General features: G+C 41.6%; 1 protein-coding gene across 2 annotated transcripts; it reads right to left on the reverse strand.

The window, feature by feature from the left end:
• Positions 1 to 3,521: 3,521 nt before the first annotated feature.
• Positions 3,522 to 11,659, reverse strand: LOC128212242 (uncharacterized). 2 transcript variants are annotated; one of them, XM_052917604.1, is made up of 5 exons: positions 11,142 to 11,659; positions 10,242 to 10,938; positions 9,791 to 9,931; positions 9,417 to 9,516; positions 3,638 to 3,740 (listed from the first exon to the last, which is right to left on the reverse strand). In XM_052917604.1, the coding sequence occupies exons 1-4, from the start codon at positions 11,337 to 11,339 to the stop codon at positions 9,458 to 9,460; spliced, it is 1,095 nt and encodes a 364-aa protein (XP_052773564.1). In that variant the 5' UTR covers positions 11,340 to 11,659; the 3' UTR covers positions 3,638 to 3,740; positions 9,417 to 9,457. The 2 variants fall into 2 exon arrangements, with proteins under 2 accessions (XP_052773563.1, XP_052773564.1); XM_052917603.1 differs by lacking the exon at positions 9,417 to 9,516 and having other exon boundaries at positions 3,522 to 3,740.
• Positions 11,660 to 15,900: the final 4,241 nt, after the last annotated feature.

The following is a 15,900-nucleotide window of genomic DNA, read 5'->3' on the forward strand; positions in this document are numbered from 1 at the left end:
TTAATGAGTGGGTTTCTCCAAAGCCTAGGAGGTAAAGTGAAGCATGACCTGCCGTGAACAAATACTATTTGAAGACAAGTTCTGTCAACTTAGTGCACCAGTCAATTGTACCCCCCCCTGACCCAAGGTCCGGGGGTATACTGGGGTTAAACGAGGACATGTGCCGTGTTTTTACCTATCAGGTGGCAGTGCTGGGTGAATGCGGCGGTTTTGTCTTCACTTAAAATATAGAGGGGAATGGGCCTTCACTAGAGTTCCTGGAGTGTGGGGGCATTTTGCAGGGATTTTACCATTTTATCATCCGCGCATGGCGGGGAATTTAGCCGGGGTTGGCTGTATTGAATGTCAAAGTCCCCGCTATTCCCCGCCCGGGGGGGGGGCGTGGTTACAATTGACTGGTGCATAGCCACATGACCGTTGTATGGTACTACCAATTGAGCTTACTGGGTGGCTAGTCACCGCCCCATACCAAACCCACACTGGCCACAGAAAACAGCCTAAACCCAATAATGCCGAAGTAAAGGCATGCATGGCTATCAGCTGGTAAAGCTGACTGGGTGCCAAGCTCACACCAACCCACAACCCACAAAACTCTGCACAATGCAATCAATGATTTTACAGAATAGTAATGTTGTTAGAATGGCAAAGCATGGTGTGAACAATAACACAAGCAAAGTATGACTTAAAACTTACATTTCATAGGGTAATCCTATGGCTGTTGAGAAAATGCTGACATTTAGGCCATGCATGCATTTGATCCGATGTAATGATTCATGCATGCCATGAACCGTATGATCATTTCAATTACTGGCAAGTACATTTTCTGTGTGCTCATGATTTTTCTAGAGGAAACAGAGTGCTTCATGTATTTAAGGAAACATCTAAATATTCATAAAACGAACATTGTTTGAGGTTACAATAAATATTTTCTCTTAAACAAGAACATTTAATTTAACACAATCCATTTCCTTGTTGTTACAATGGGCCTTCTTTACGCGGATTGAAAAGGATGTTAATCGCCGGTAGCCGCATCGCACTTTCGTATATCCTACTACTATTTACGAGGTTTATCTCGAAGCTTGCCGGAGATGGCCGAGTTGTTACGATTGCAAGAGCTACTGATAATTTTATACATATCTGGCAGTCTGAGCTCATAAAGTCTAGTGGAGCCAGAACGTATATGCATGTACCGTTATTTGAATTACAACCATATTTATGTAGTTTTAAAAAATATATATAAGTAGGCATTGTCTCGGTAAAGAATCTCAAGTCAAATGTCATCGAAATCGGTAGATGGCATAAGCTAACGTTAACACCTTATAACAAAATAAAATGTCTATTTTGTAACACTCTTGAAGACGAATGTCATTTTACTTGAATGCCAATTATCTGCCGAAGTACGAAGTATATATATACTGGTCCACTTTATATTATATATATATCGAAGCATTTTAATAATAAGACAGATTATGTATAAGTTAATTGAGTTGATGCCCTCTCAAAAACTGCTATATGGTTTGTAAGGTAAATATTGTAGATAATAATGGTCTTTGTTTAATAGATTTATATTAAAGTAAACAAACTGCCGTCGTTGTTATAAGGTTTATATGGTAGAAAAACAATCTAACGGTACTTGTTGTAACGTTAAAAACAAACTGGTAGAAAACAAAATAACAGACGGTGTTGTTAGCAGTAATATAGTGATAAAAAAGGGCCGTAACTCCTAAATGACTAAAGCGATTTCCATGACTATCGAACTTGATCAAGATATTATGGTCACAAACATGTGTTTAAAGTTTGGTGAGGATTGGACAAACAGTTTTCAAGAATTAGATCGGAAACAATCTTCGGGACGTATTTTTCAAGTCTTTTTTTGCAAATAAAGGGCCGTAACTCCTAAATGACAAAAGCGATTTCCATGGCTAAGGAACTTGATCAAGATATTATGGTCACAAACATGTGTTTAAAGTTTGGTGAGGATTGGACAAACGGTTTTCAAGAATTAGATCGGAAACAATCTTCGGGACGTATGTACGTACAGACAGACAGACAGACAGACGTACGTACGGACAAGGGCAACCCTATATGCCGCCACTTTGTGGGGGCATAAAGAAGTACTCGAAGTAAGAAGTACATTAAGATTTGCTTTATTGTTTATAGATAACTGAACATATGCATCTTCATTTATCAGAGGTTTGATAATTATAAAACTAGCATCATCGCTTTGGTTTACTAGAATGACAATATGTTGCTATACGCGTAACTGCCTAGTTGAAGGAGTGACTGGATGATTAATCCCCAGCTGACCGGCCCGTTCAATGGTGGTCGTGATGTCAAAGCATGGTGCCAAATTTACTTAGTTTTATTTATATATAGTTAGATGACATGAAGTAACATTTTAATGATTAAGAATGGTCGGAGCGAGCTAAGCGAACGAGCCCTTCTTAATCATTAAAATGTTACTTTAGGTCATTTAACTGTCTTATAATACTACCTCATTGGCTTACACATTGTCAACGCAAAATCTGACGCAGGGAATTTGTATCGGATGAGTGGCAGTACACACCCGCGAAAGTTGAAATTCTTAATAATTGAGCCTAGTACTTAATGATTGTCTGCATTTTCATTTGCTTAAAATGTAGATTGTATTCTAATGGTTAAACGCCATAAAACATAAAAAGTAAACTTGGGAGATTTTAGGGGGGATGGTAAGGTGCCGGGTGCGCCCCTCCCACGGATTCGCTAGTGCACTTCTATTTTCCGAAATTAATTCCGAAAACGTATTAAAACAATTCTATATGATTTAATATGTTTATGGGTGATTTATTCATCATTTCTAATTTAAGAATTAATAATTAATAACAAAACAAAACAAATACACTATTTTGTACGAACTTGTACTGTTGCAATCAATTTCAGTTGAAATCATTGTTTTATACTTGTTAGTTAACTGACAAGTATAATTTACATGACCAACATGTATCGATATCACGTGATACATAGATAAAGATGATAATTTATCTTTGATTTTTAAACGTTGTTTCGCATTTCAACCTCAATTCACAAGTTTCATAAAAAATATCCAAAAAATAGAGAAAATTTTGTTTTTATATATTTTTTTTATATAATATTAGCGGAGTTACATACGTACTTGCCCGTGGAGGTAGAGGTCCTGCTTTTCAGGGGAGATCACTGCGTAGGAGATTAAAAAGGTACAAGATTTGTTACCTCTGTTATATTTGCATATATATATATATATATATATATATATATATATATATATATATATATATATATATATATATATTTCGACTCTCATAATATGTTCATCTACATTTTGTTGGCACCTCAAAATGTCCTGCATAAGCTCTACTTGAAGTTGTGCTTGTTACAGTAAAACCTCTGTATAGAATGGACGACAAAGGCCTTTAAAAGACAGAAAACTCTCTTAGAGAATGTCCTTAGTGTATTTGTAAGTTAATTTTGAAATACCTCAACACTTCGTTTTATTTATTTTTTTATTAAAAATTCAGACATAGCTTGTATATAATAAATATGAGTCTTCTAACTGATAAGTTAGTGCCAACGGCTGCAACAAGCTAGCCGCCTCAGCGGATATACACCGTCGACGTTGCTATGATGACCAGAAGTACCATTTCCCCACCGGAAAGTGAGACCAGGCATCAAGTCGGTTTTTTTGGGAGCTTGGATACCCGAGAGTGTTAGAGTCCGCTCCAGACCTGGATGAATATAGATTATAAACAAATGATAAAATGCACTGGAAAATGAGTCAGACATCAACTGAAGTGAAATCAATGGGAATATCCAATCGGCAATTGATACAACCTATCGGAACTCCTAAGTCATTTTCCATCGAAAACAACATCGGATGTTTATGGACGGTTTAAAATGTCAGAAGTCTTTATGTAAGAAATCTCTATGCTGCAAATGGATTAATCATTTATGAAATGATAAACTTTACTGGGAATCAATTGCAACTCATTTAAATAACACGTTAAACACTGCAATTTTATTAATATTATAAACCAAGTAAGTTTATGACCACCTTCTTCTGATGTACCGGCATACACCCCCGGTTGTTTTTGATGGAAAATGGCCCGATTGTTAATAACCGGCACAAAATTCAGTTTAAACATGAACACAACCATTCGGAGCACTTCGGCCATTTTTATCGAAAACAACCTCGGATGTATGCCGGTACATCAGTAGAAGTAGTTCGTAATTTTTTTTAATTATATCATTAATTAAATGAAGTGTTTTAGGTTGTATTTATTGATCTAAGTTTAAATTGTTGCTAGTGACGTGTATTATTGCAAACATAATTGAGATTCCCAAGAGTTTTGTTATTAAGTTTAACTGCTAAATTAAATTACTTCGCGACCTACTTGCAGCGGACTTTAGCATACACCGATTTCTGAGTACGTAAACCGTCCTTATACATCCGAGGTTGTTTTCGATTAAAAAATGGCCGAGGACTTCCAAATGGAACACAACAAAACAATAGCTCGCGAACTTTAAAACGTAACATCTTAGTCTATAAAATCATAGTATTCACGCAAAGTAAGGCCGCATTGTTGTATTGCTTGAAGTTCGTTGTATGTCCATGCAATTCTAAGAATAAGTCAGAAATTTTATGAGTGTTCTTTTTTCCTTACCATTTGAGATAATAAATTTGCTTTCATTTTAATATTCAAAGTTTTAATTATACATCCTTGTTTATTATCCATTGGTTCATGATATTAATATTTTTCTTTTAAAGTGTTCTGTGACCTAGCAATGAAGCTCCTCTTTAATTTTTATTACGGTTTGAAATAATGTATCAGTGAAAGTATAATTTCAACATAAATCGTAGATCTATTATTGTTTTTTCCTGTCGTATAAAATTAACTAAGCACTATGAAGTGTTTTTTTTTCTGGAAACCAAAACTCCTGTGATTAAATAATAACTCACTCGTCAATCGTTTTTTAAGAATTTAATGAATTTAAGACTCAAATTAAGACTCCAATTAAAGCTTTTCAGGTAGTAAGATTTGGATTTTAATAATTTCAATTAACATTGTAAACTGTCGACTTCTCAAATGCTTAATCAAGGATTTGGGTGCCTAAAATAGTTAAGGTTCAGGGTTTTTTTTATAACAGATTAAACTTTCTGAGAATTACTCTTTCAAGCGTCTGGCGGGATATGTCCTCACCACAGTGGAAACGGAACTGCAACACATATTGGTGGTTAACTTTAAAAAAAATGTATAGCCCAGTATCAAAAAAACATTTCATTCTTCGTGATAAATAAGGAAGTTACCCAAACGTTCAACATGCAATGACGTTATTTGGAATGTTGTGTAATGTTTGTTGTCCTGTGACGCTGTGTGTCTTTCGTTAATATCTGTTCGGCCATGATCACTGATATCATTATAAATTTTACCCCGCTCTCAGTTCCAAATCAAACGTTGGCGTGCAATGGGCTGGGACACAATATCAACGACGTCATTTCCGATCAGGCAACTGGTTTTTGTTTCTGATTTTGAATGCCAAAGATGACAAAATAAGTAAACTATTGTATGATACAGCTTTAAATCTACATGATGCTGGCTCTGTTAACTTTTCTTGAATTGAGTTCGTTAAATCCTCACTTGATAGTCTTGGTATGTCAGAATACGTTACGTCTCAAAATGTTGTCAGTATACCTCATTTTAAATCATTGTTAAAGTCTAGAATTAATGATCAGTTTTTACAAAACAGAAAAAATACCATTCTAAATTTACGTAAGTGTTTAGTTTATAGATTACATAAAACACAACATATATTTGAGGAATATCTTGACATTATTCCTTTAAATTTATCTTTATTTTTTTGTAAATTCAGAACTATGAAGTCCACCAATAGAAAAAGGACGATTTTCAAATATTGAGAGAAATCAACGTGTTTGTAGTGTATGTAACAATAACTTGTTGGGTGATGAATATCATTATTTAATGGAATGTAATTACTTAAACAATGACGGACAAAATATATGAACCATTCTATGTTAAACACCCAAATGTATACAAATTTGAAACGTTGGTGAACTCGAAGGGTAGAACTGTACTTGTAAAAATAGCACTTTTTTGGTAAAATTATTTTGGCCAAATTAAATTCACTTCATTCTCTCTAACACATGCTAATACATACCAAATTCTTTAAAAATACTTTTCACTTTGTTTCATGATTCACTTATGTATAATATGTTAAAAATGCAGTTGATTTGTGTGGTTTACAAATGTTTATTCGTTTCATGTACGAATCACATGCATAATTATACTATGCCTTGATTTGTGAATAAACTCGAAAACTTGAAAACTTTAGTTTCTTTTGTTTCATTTGAAGTAGCAAAATGTTTTTGTTTATTTTTTCAATTTTAAGCAGTAGAACATTATTGAGAACAACAGCAAGTTTCCAATAAAGATCAAAGTATACCTGAGGTAATTAAACAAAATTAAAGTGTACAAGATGAAACCATTCTTGTTTTTAAATGTAAGTGTCTTTACCAAGGGCCTCTTTACATATACAACACGGACAGTTTGTGACTACGGTTGGGTAGGGATTTTGTTGCACCAACGGAGAAAGGGTTAAAACTGGTAAATGCGAGCTTGATGAAAATACATGTACTTGTGAAGCACCATAGGCAGGGGCGGAACCTGGCCTTGTTGTAACATGTTGGCAAGTTGTTTTACCTTGCCTTGTTATAACAGGTCGGCTAGTTGTTTTACCTGCCTGGTTGTAACATGTCGTCTAGTTGTTTTACCTGCCTTGTTGTAACATGTCGTCTAGTTGTCTTACCTGGCCTATAGTTGTCTTACCTGGCCTTGTTGTGGCATGTCGTCTAGTTGTCTTACCTGGCCTTGTTGTGGCATGTCGTCTAGTTGTCTTACATGGCCTGGCTGTAACATGTCGTCTAGTTGTCTTACCTGGCCTTGTTGTGGCATGTCGTCTAGTTGTCTTACATGGCCTGGCTGTAACATGTCGTCTAGTTGTCTTACCTGGCCTTGTTGTGGCATGTCGTATAGTTGTCTTACATGGCCTGGCTGTAACATGTCGTCTAGTTGTCTTACCTGGCCTTGTTGTGGCATGTCGTCTAGTTGTCTTACCTGGCCTTGTTGTGGCATGTCGTATAGTTGTCTTACCTGGCCTTGTTGTGGCATGTCGTCTAGTTGTCTTACCTGGCCTTGTTGTGGCATGTCGTCTAGTTGTCTTACCTGGCCTTGTTGTGGCATGTCGTATAGTTGTCTTTCCTGGCCTTGTTGTAACATGTCGTCTTGTTGTCTTACCTGGCCTTGTTGTGGCATGTCGTATAGTTGTCTTTCCTGGCCTTGTTGTAACAGGTCGGCTAGTTGTCTTACCTGGCCTTGGTCTAACATGTCGTCTAGTTGTTTTACCTGCCTGGTTGTAACAGGTCGGCTAGTTGTCTTACCTGGCCTTGTTGTAACAGGTATACTAGTTGTCTTACCTGGTCTGGTTGTAACATGTTGTCTAGTTGTCTTACCTGGTCTGGTTGTAACATGTTGTCTAGTTGTCTTACCTGGTCTGGTTGTAACAGGTCGGCTAGTTGTCTTACCTGGTCTGGTTGTAACAGGTCGGCTAGTTGTCTTACCTGCCTGGTTGTAACAGGTCGGCTAGTTGTCTTACCTGGTCTGGTTGTAACAGGTCGGCTAGTTGTCTTACCTGCCTGGTTGTAACAGGTCGGCTAGTTGTCTTACCTGCCTGGTTGTAACAGGTCGGCTAGTTGTCTTACCTGGTCTGGTTGTAACAGGTCGGCTAGTTGTCTTACCTGGTCTGGTTGTAACATGTTGTCTAGTTGTCTTACCTGGTCTTGTTGTAACAGGTCGGCTAGTTTGTCTTACATGGCCTTGGTCTAACATGTCGTCTAGTTGTTTTACCTGCCTGGTTGTAACAGGTATACTAGTTGTCTTACCTGGCCTGATTGTAACTTGTTGGCAAGTTTCCTTACCTGGCCTTGTTGTAACTGGTCGGCTTGTTGTCTTACCTGGCCTTGGTCTAACATGTTGTCTAGTTGTCTTACCAGGCCTAGTAATAATATTTCGGCTAAATGTCTTACCTGGCTATGTTGAAACAGGTCGGCTAGTTGTCTTACATGGTCTGAGTGTAACTTGTTGGCAAGTTTCCTGACCTAGTTGTAACAAGTCGACTAGTTGTCTTACCTGGACTAGATGTAATAGCTCGGCTAGTTGTCTTACATGGCCTGGCTGTAACATGTCGTCTTGTTGTCTTACCTGGCCTTGTTGTGGCATGTCGTATAGTTGTCTTTCCTGGCCTGGTTGTAACAGGTCGGCTAGTTGTCTTACCTGGCTTAGATATAATATGTCGTCTAGTTGTCTTACCTGACCTGGTTGTAACAGGTCGGCTAGTTGTCTTTCATGGCCTGTTTGTAACATGTCGTCTAGTTGTCTTACCTGACCTAGTTATAATATGTCGGCTTGTTGTCTTACATGGCCTGGTTGTACCATGTCGGCTAGTTGTCTTCCCTGGCCTAGTATAATATGCCGGCTAGTTGTCTTACCTGGCTCGGTTGTAACAGGTCGGCTAGTTGTCTTACCTGGCTCGGTTGTAACAGGTTTGCTAGTTGTCTTACCTGACCTGATTGCAACATTACGGCTAGTTGTCTTGCCTTGCCTAGATATAATATGTCGTCTAGTTGTCTTACCTGGCCTTTTTGTAATATGTCGGCTAGTTCTCTTACCTGACGTGGTTGTAACATGTCGGCTAGTTGTTTTGCCTGGCCTAGTTATAATATGTCATCTAGTTGTCTTACCTGGCCTTGTTGTAATATTTTGGCTAGTTGTCTTACCTGACCTGATTGTAACATGTCAGCTAGTTGTTTTACCAGGCCTTGTTGTAACAGGTCGGCTAGTTTTCTTATCTGACCTGATTGTAACATGTCGGCTAGTTGTCTTACATGGCTTAGATATAATATGCCGTCTAGTTGTCTTACCTGGCCTTATTGTAACAGATAGGCTAGTTGTCTTACCTGACCTGATTGTAACAGGTCGGCTAGTTGTCTTACCTGACATGATTGTAACATTTCGGCTAGTTGTCTTAGCTGGCCTTGTTGTAACAGGTCTTCTATTTGTCTTACTTGGCTCGGTTGTGACAGGTAGGCTAGTTGACCTGATCGGCTAGTTGTTTTACATAGCCTTATTGTAAGATGTCGGCTAGTTTCTTGTCCTGCCTTGAAATAACGGCTTACCATCTTACATGGCCTAGTTCACTCTTGTACAGGCTGAAACAGGTCAGCGTCTTTCGTGACCTGGCTGGTACAGGTCTAATTGCAGTCGTACCTAGTAACAGGACGGATAAATGCCTTACGTAGCCTTGTTCAACATGTAACCTAGTAATCTTACCTGATCTGTCTGTAACATGTCGGCTAGTTATCTTATCTTGCCTAGAACTGTAACAGGTCTGCTAATGGTTTTAACAGGTCGGCTAATGATCTAACCTGGCCTGGAAGTAAGAGGTCAGATGAATATTGTACAAGGCCGTATTCGTAACAGGTCGGCTAGTTATTCTAACGAGTCGGCTAGTTGTCTCACTTGGGCTGGTTGTAACCGTTCGAAAACTTTTTCTGGCCTTGTTGTAACAGGTCGGTTACCTGGAAGTCGGCTAATTGTTAATCTAGTTAGAATAGGTCGGCCAGTTGTCTTACTTGGTCTGGTTGTAAAGGGGATACTAGTTGTCTTTGCTGACCTGAGGGTAACAGGCAGGTTATATTTCCTACCTGGTATGTTTGTTGCGGGTTGACTAGACACCTGAGAAAACACGTTCTTGTAACGTTCACGTTCAGGGTTAAAACGGCTGGCTGGCTGTTCATAACAGACATCAGAGTATAATGTCTGATCTGGCTGCCTTACAACGTTCACTGTAGAATGTAACAAAATATAATTTGACAGTTTTGTTGGACACACTAGAGGTTTTGTGTAACATAAACAGTACTTTAACTAAGCAATTAACCTGCCGACTCTAAACGATATTGGATCACGTTGTTTTATAGCATTGTGGACTTATATAATTAAGACTTTTTAAGACACCATTTAACAATTATTATTAATAAGGTTCAATGAATTTATACAACATTGTTTTCATAAATAGAAATATGAGCATACATTGTCATACTGGGAATGAGTCAAATTAATTTTAATATCAAAACGCTTCCAGATAAAGACACCTGCCTTGTCCAAGGACGTTGAGGAGGCAGAGCCAGTATGACGTCAGTCCATTTGTGCCTTCCAGAGTCATGGCAAGGTCAACCTCCAGCTGTGTTTCCAAATTCTTGTTGGATTCGCTCAGAAAGACCAGCAGCGTACATCCGGCAGCCTCGCACTTTGTTCTCATCGTAGAGATGCATTTGATTTTTTCTTCATTAATTTTATCCAAATTGCCTTGGTTTAGACTGTCACTGAAGTTTATGCTGGATTGGACAAACATGGCAACACACGTGGAATATTTGATGTAACGGTCTTCATCAACTTCTCCGTTGTCATAACGACAGCTGAGCTCAAATACCTTCTCCAATATGGTTCGTTGTTCACCAAACCAAGCCATTTCTGCTTCCGAATCTAAGTTAATCTTGAAAAACACTGCAAATTCCTTTTTTGCTGAGGGCGTATTCTTCGGAGGTTTACAGACTTCTCTGAGAATTTTCGGTAGCCAAGACGACACATTTGTAATATTAGTCACTTTTTCGATCCTGGCTAAAGCGTTATTCACATCATCAGATGTCCGGCTGCCTTCTGCTGACTTGTTAATCGCTTCTTTTAATTCAGTCTTGATATGTTTCAGTGACCTCTTCACTTCTTGCTCCAGTTCAAGCGGATAGGTCAACACGACATAGCTGTTCTTATAGGTCTTCACAAACTTCCCCCGGACCTTTCAACAGTGCAAAATAAACGTTATTCCAAAGAATATTTGAAATGCTAATTTTATTAGATAACACTGGCAAACGATGCCAGCGCCGGTCCGATATTCTCAGTCGACCAAGCGGCATAACTTGACACATTTCAAAGTCTCACGGTGATGGTAATTATTATGTGCAACTATATTAAAGACAAAAAGAATATTGCAACGTTTACCTTTGTATGGAAGTCTTCTCTCTCGGCATCCGCGACGAACAAGACAGTTTGCACATGCTCGTCTTTGTCGTTCCAGTCTTGTAGCTTTTCCGTTTTCACCCATTTTCCGTGCACCTCCAGCGTGACCTGAAGCTCGTGCACGCACTGACATATTTCCTCGTGCTCCCCTTCATACACAATTGAAAAACGGGTTGCCATTAACGTGCTGTAGTATTTCACAATGACCAATGCTCTTGTCCATCTTTAACGAAATACAATAAGCGGACACATGTTCAGTTGTTTAACTAATCACTCGCATATAAGTATCGTTGGTAGAAGTCACAAATTAAGTTAAAGAACTTTCATCCGTTTATATTATGACATTGAAAAGTAGTATCGCCAAATTTAATATCATATGCAGCATGTTAAAATATATGACATATCACGATAAGTATTCCAATCAATACAATATTTCCCAAACGAATTGTAAATAAACCTATTCAAGATAACCGATGCGCTTAAACCTTAAACTTCATTGAAAAACATACTTCCTCGTTGGATAACAGCCGTTGAACGATTCAACATTACATGGCTATCGGGTTTTATTCAATGATTCTTCATTCATTGCAATTATATTGAATGCTGATAGAGCAAGGTACTAGTAATTGATTACATTGTCCGGTTACAATCGTAACAACTCGGCCATCTCCGGCAAGCTTCGAGATAGATTGGCTTACAGATATATACGAAAAAGTGATGAAGCTGCCGGCGATTAACTCAATTATCATTACGCTACGATAAACTATTCGATAACGTACTAAACAATGTACTGAAACGAATGAGTTTGATTCGTGTCTTCATAACGCCTAGGAGAAACTTGAAAATGGACTTTCAAGACCAGCATTATGTCACTACTTTTCCAACTAAAAATATCAAACATTTCCCTTGAAGATTGAACACACATGCACCATGTTTTCAATGATGGACTTTTTTAAAATACCCGTATTATTTCCGAGGTCATATCTGATGTTTAATGGCCTATGTGTTCCGATTGGTCCGGTAAGCACAGGTATTTAATTTCTCGCTTGGTATGTCCGGGAAGCGCAATTTTGCCAAGAGTTGTCCGGTTTACGCAGTTGTTAAAGCACTCGCCCCTCACCAAGGCGTTTCCGTTTGCGTATTGGAATTTGGTTAGTGATCACCTAGCCGGGTACGTGGAATTTCTCCTCAAAGCAAGACCACTTCGTGCAAACCAGAGTGGCTTTACAAACGTTAATATTACTTTTGTTATACATGTATTTAAACTAAACTTTTACCAGTTTTACCCGCGCCTATTGGCTGAATTATGGCTTTACCCCACTGTCACGTCATCACGACTTAAATTGCATTTGATAAGCCATAAGTGAATAAGATAGAAGTGACGGCAATTCGCAATCAAATGCAGAGATTGGAAGACTCGAAGAAACAGAGTGAGAGATACAAGAGATCCGGGTGCGATACCCTAGCTCTATGCGCAGAGATCTCGTGGTTCTTTGACGTGCTCGGTATAAAACACCAATACACGGGATCATGGTATACAACTTTTTGGGGTTGAACCAGTACAAGAACACCATTTCCCAATACTACCCTTTTACTACCTGCGCTAGATGTTTAATGTCAATGTAAGTGAAGGTGTAACTAGCTTAGTCAATCGGAATACCTCATCCATTTTCCATCGAAAACAATCTCAGCTGAAGAAGAAATTCGTAAAATTATTAAAAATAATATTAATTAACTGCAGGCTTTTTTACGTGTAAGTTTTACTACTAAATTCAAATTGACCGCAAGTGAAGTGTATTATTGGCTTTTATTGCATAAATACTAGTATTTAATATTTCTAAGAGTAAAATCCTCAGGAATAACTGCTTAATTGAAATTACTACGCGACCTACGTGAAGCGTTGTTTAATGTTAGTGTTAATAATTCTGACATTGATAACCGTCCTTATACATCCGAGGTTGTTTTCGATGGAATATGACCGAAGTGTTCCGATTGTAACTTAGTATGTAAAGAAATAAATAATTTGTATGAAACCATCATCGATCGCCAGACAAAGCAATTTACAAGTAGATAAACATGATATTTTTTATTATTATTATACAACGATTGTGAAACAAGTTATTGCAACATTATATTAATCACCGTCGTTGCTACGACCAGTCTGGTCTTGTGTTGTTGGTGGAAAACTGTAGTTCCCAGAGAAAATCCATTTGTTTGGCTTGGTGATCACAAACCACACTGACATGTGCCCAGGCTGGCGATCGAGCCTTGGTGAAAAGCGAGTGCGCTAACCGGACAACCCGGGCCGCCTTGGTGAGAAGCGAGTGTGCTAACCGGACAACCCGGGCCGCCATGGTGAGAAGCGAGTGCGCTAGCCGGACAACCCGGGCCGCCTTGGTGAGAAGCGAGTGTGCTAGCCGGACAACCCGGGCCGCCTTGGTGAGAAGCGAGTGTGCTAGCCGGACAACCCGGGCCGCCATGGTGAGAAGCGAGTGTGCTAGCCGGACAACCCGGGCCGCCATGGTGAGAAGCGAGTGCGCTAACAGGACAACCTGGGCCGCCTTGGTGAGAAGCGAGTGTGCTAACCGGACAACCCGGACCGCCATGGTTAGAAGCGAGTGTGCTAACCGGACAACCCGGGCCGCCTTGGTGAGAAGCGAGTGTGCTAACCGGACAACCCGGGCCGCCTTGGTGAGAAGCGAGTGTGCTAACCGGACAACCCGGGCCGCCATTGTGAGAAGCGAGTGTGCTAACCGGACAACCTGGGATGCTATGGTGAGAAACGAGTGCGCTAACCGGACAACCTGACAACCTGGGCCGCCTTGGTGGGAAGCGAGTGCGCTAACCGGAAAACATGGACCGCCTTGGTGCGAAGCGAGGGCGCTAACTGGACAACCTGGGGCGCCATGGTGAGAAGCGAGTGCGCTAAACGGACAACCCGGACCGTCCGCCTTGGTGAGAAGCCAGTGCGTAAACGGACAACTTTGGCCGCCTTTGTGAGAAGCGAGTGCGCTAAACGGACAACCTGGGCCGCCTTAGTAAGAAGCGAGTGCGCTAACCGGACAACTTGGGCCGCCTTGTTGAGAAGCGAGTGCGCTAAACGGACAACCTTAGCCGCTTTGGTGAGAAGCGAGTGCGCTAACCGGACAACCTGGGATGCCATGGTGAGAAGCGAGTGCGCTAACCACTGCGCTAACCGGACAACCTGGGACGCCTTGGTGAGAAGCGAGTGCGCTAACAGGACAACCTGGGATGCCATGGTGAAAAGCGAGTTCGCTAACCACTGCACTAACCGGACAACCTGGGACGCCTCGGTGAGAAGCGAGTGCGCTGACCGGACAACCTGGGATGCCATGGTAAGAAGCAAGTGCGCTAACAGGACAACCTAGGATGCCATGGTGAGAAGCGAGTGCGCTAACCGGACAACCTGGAATGACATGGTGAGAAGGGAGTGCGCTAACCGGACAACCTGGGATGCCATGGTGAGAAGCGAGTGCGCTAACAGGACAACCCGGGATGCCAAAGTGAGAAGCGAGTGCGCTAACCGGACAACCCGGGCCGCCTTGGTGAGAAGCGAGTGCGCTAACCGGACAACCCGGACCGCCTTGGTGAGAAGCGAGTGTGCTAACCGGACAACCTGGGCCGCCTTGGTGAGAAGCGAGTGTGCTAACCGGACAACCCGGGCCACCTTGGTGAGAAGCGAGTGTGCTAACCGGACAACCCGGGCCGCCATGGTGAGAAGCGAGTGCGCTAGCCGGACAACCCGGGCCGCCTTGGTGAGAAGCGAGTGCGCTAACCGGACAACCCGGGCCGCCTTGGTGAGAAGCGAGTGTGCTAGCCGGACAACCCGGGCCGCCATGGTGAGAAGCGAGTGCGCTAACCGGACAACCTGGGCCGCCTTGGTGAGAAGCGAGTGTGCTAACCGGACAACCCGGACCGCCATGGTTAGAAGCGAGTGTGCTAACCGGACAACCCGGGCCGCCTTGGTGAGAAGCGAGTGTGCTAACCAGACAACCCGGGCCGCTATTGTGAGAAGCGAGTGTGCTAACCGGACAACTTGGGCCGCCATGGTGAGAAGCGAGTGCGCTAACAGGACAACCTGGGCCCCCTTGGTGAGAAGCGAGTGCGCTAACAGGACAACCTGGGATACCATGGTGAGAAACGAGTGCGCTAACCGGACAATCTGGGCCGCCTTGGTGAGAAGCGAGTGCGCTAACCGGAAAACCTGGACCGCCTTGGTGAGAAGCGAGGGCGCTAACCGGACAACCTGGGCCGCCTTGGTGAGAAGCGAGTGCGTAAACGGACAGCCTTGGCCGCCTTTGTGAGAAGCGAGTGCGCTAAACGGACAACCTGGGCCGCCTTAGTAAGAAGCGAGTGCGCTTACCGGACAACTTGGGCCGCCTTGTTGAGAAGCGAGTGCACTAACCGGACAACCTGAGCCGCTTTGGTGAGAAGCGATTGCGCTAACCGGACAACCTGGGATGCCATGGTGAGAAGCGAGTTCGCTAACCACTGCGCTAACCGAATAACCTGGGCCGCCATGGTGAGAAGCGAATGCGCTAAACGGACAACCTTGGCCGCCTTGGTGAGAAGCGAATGCGTAAACGGACAACCTTGGCCGCCTTTGTGAGAAGCGAGTGCGCTAAACGGACAACCTGGGCCGCCTTAGTAAGAAGCGAGTGCGCTAACCGGATAACTTGGGCCGCCTTGTTGAGAAACGAGTGCGCTAACCGGACAACCT

The sequence above is a fragment of the Mya arenaria genome, chromosome 12 (assembly GCF_026914265.1).
Source record: "Mya arenaria isolate MELC-2E11 chromosome 12, ASM2691426v1".
In the NCBI taxonomy this organism is placed as follows: Eukaryota; Metazoa; Mollusca; class Bivalvia; order Myida; family Myidae; genus Mya; species Mya arenaria.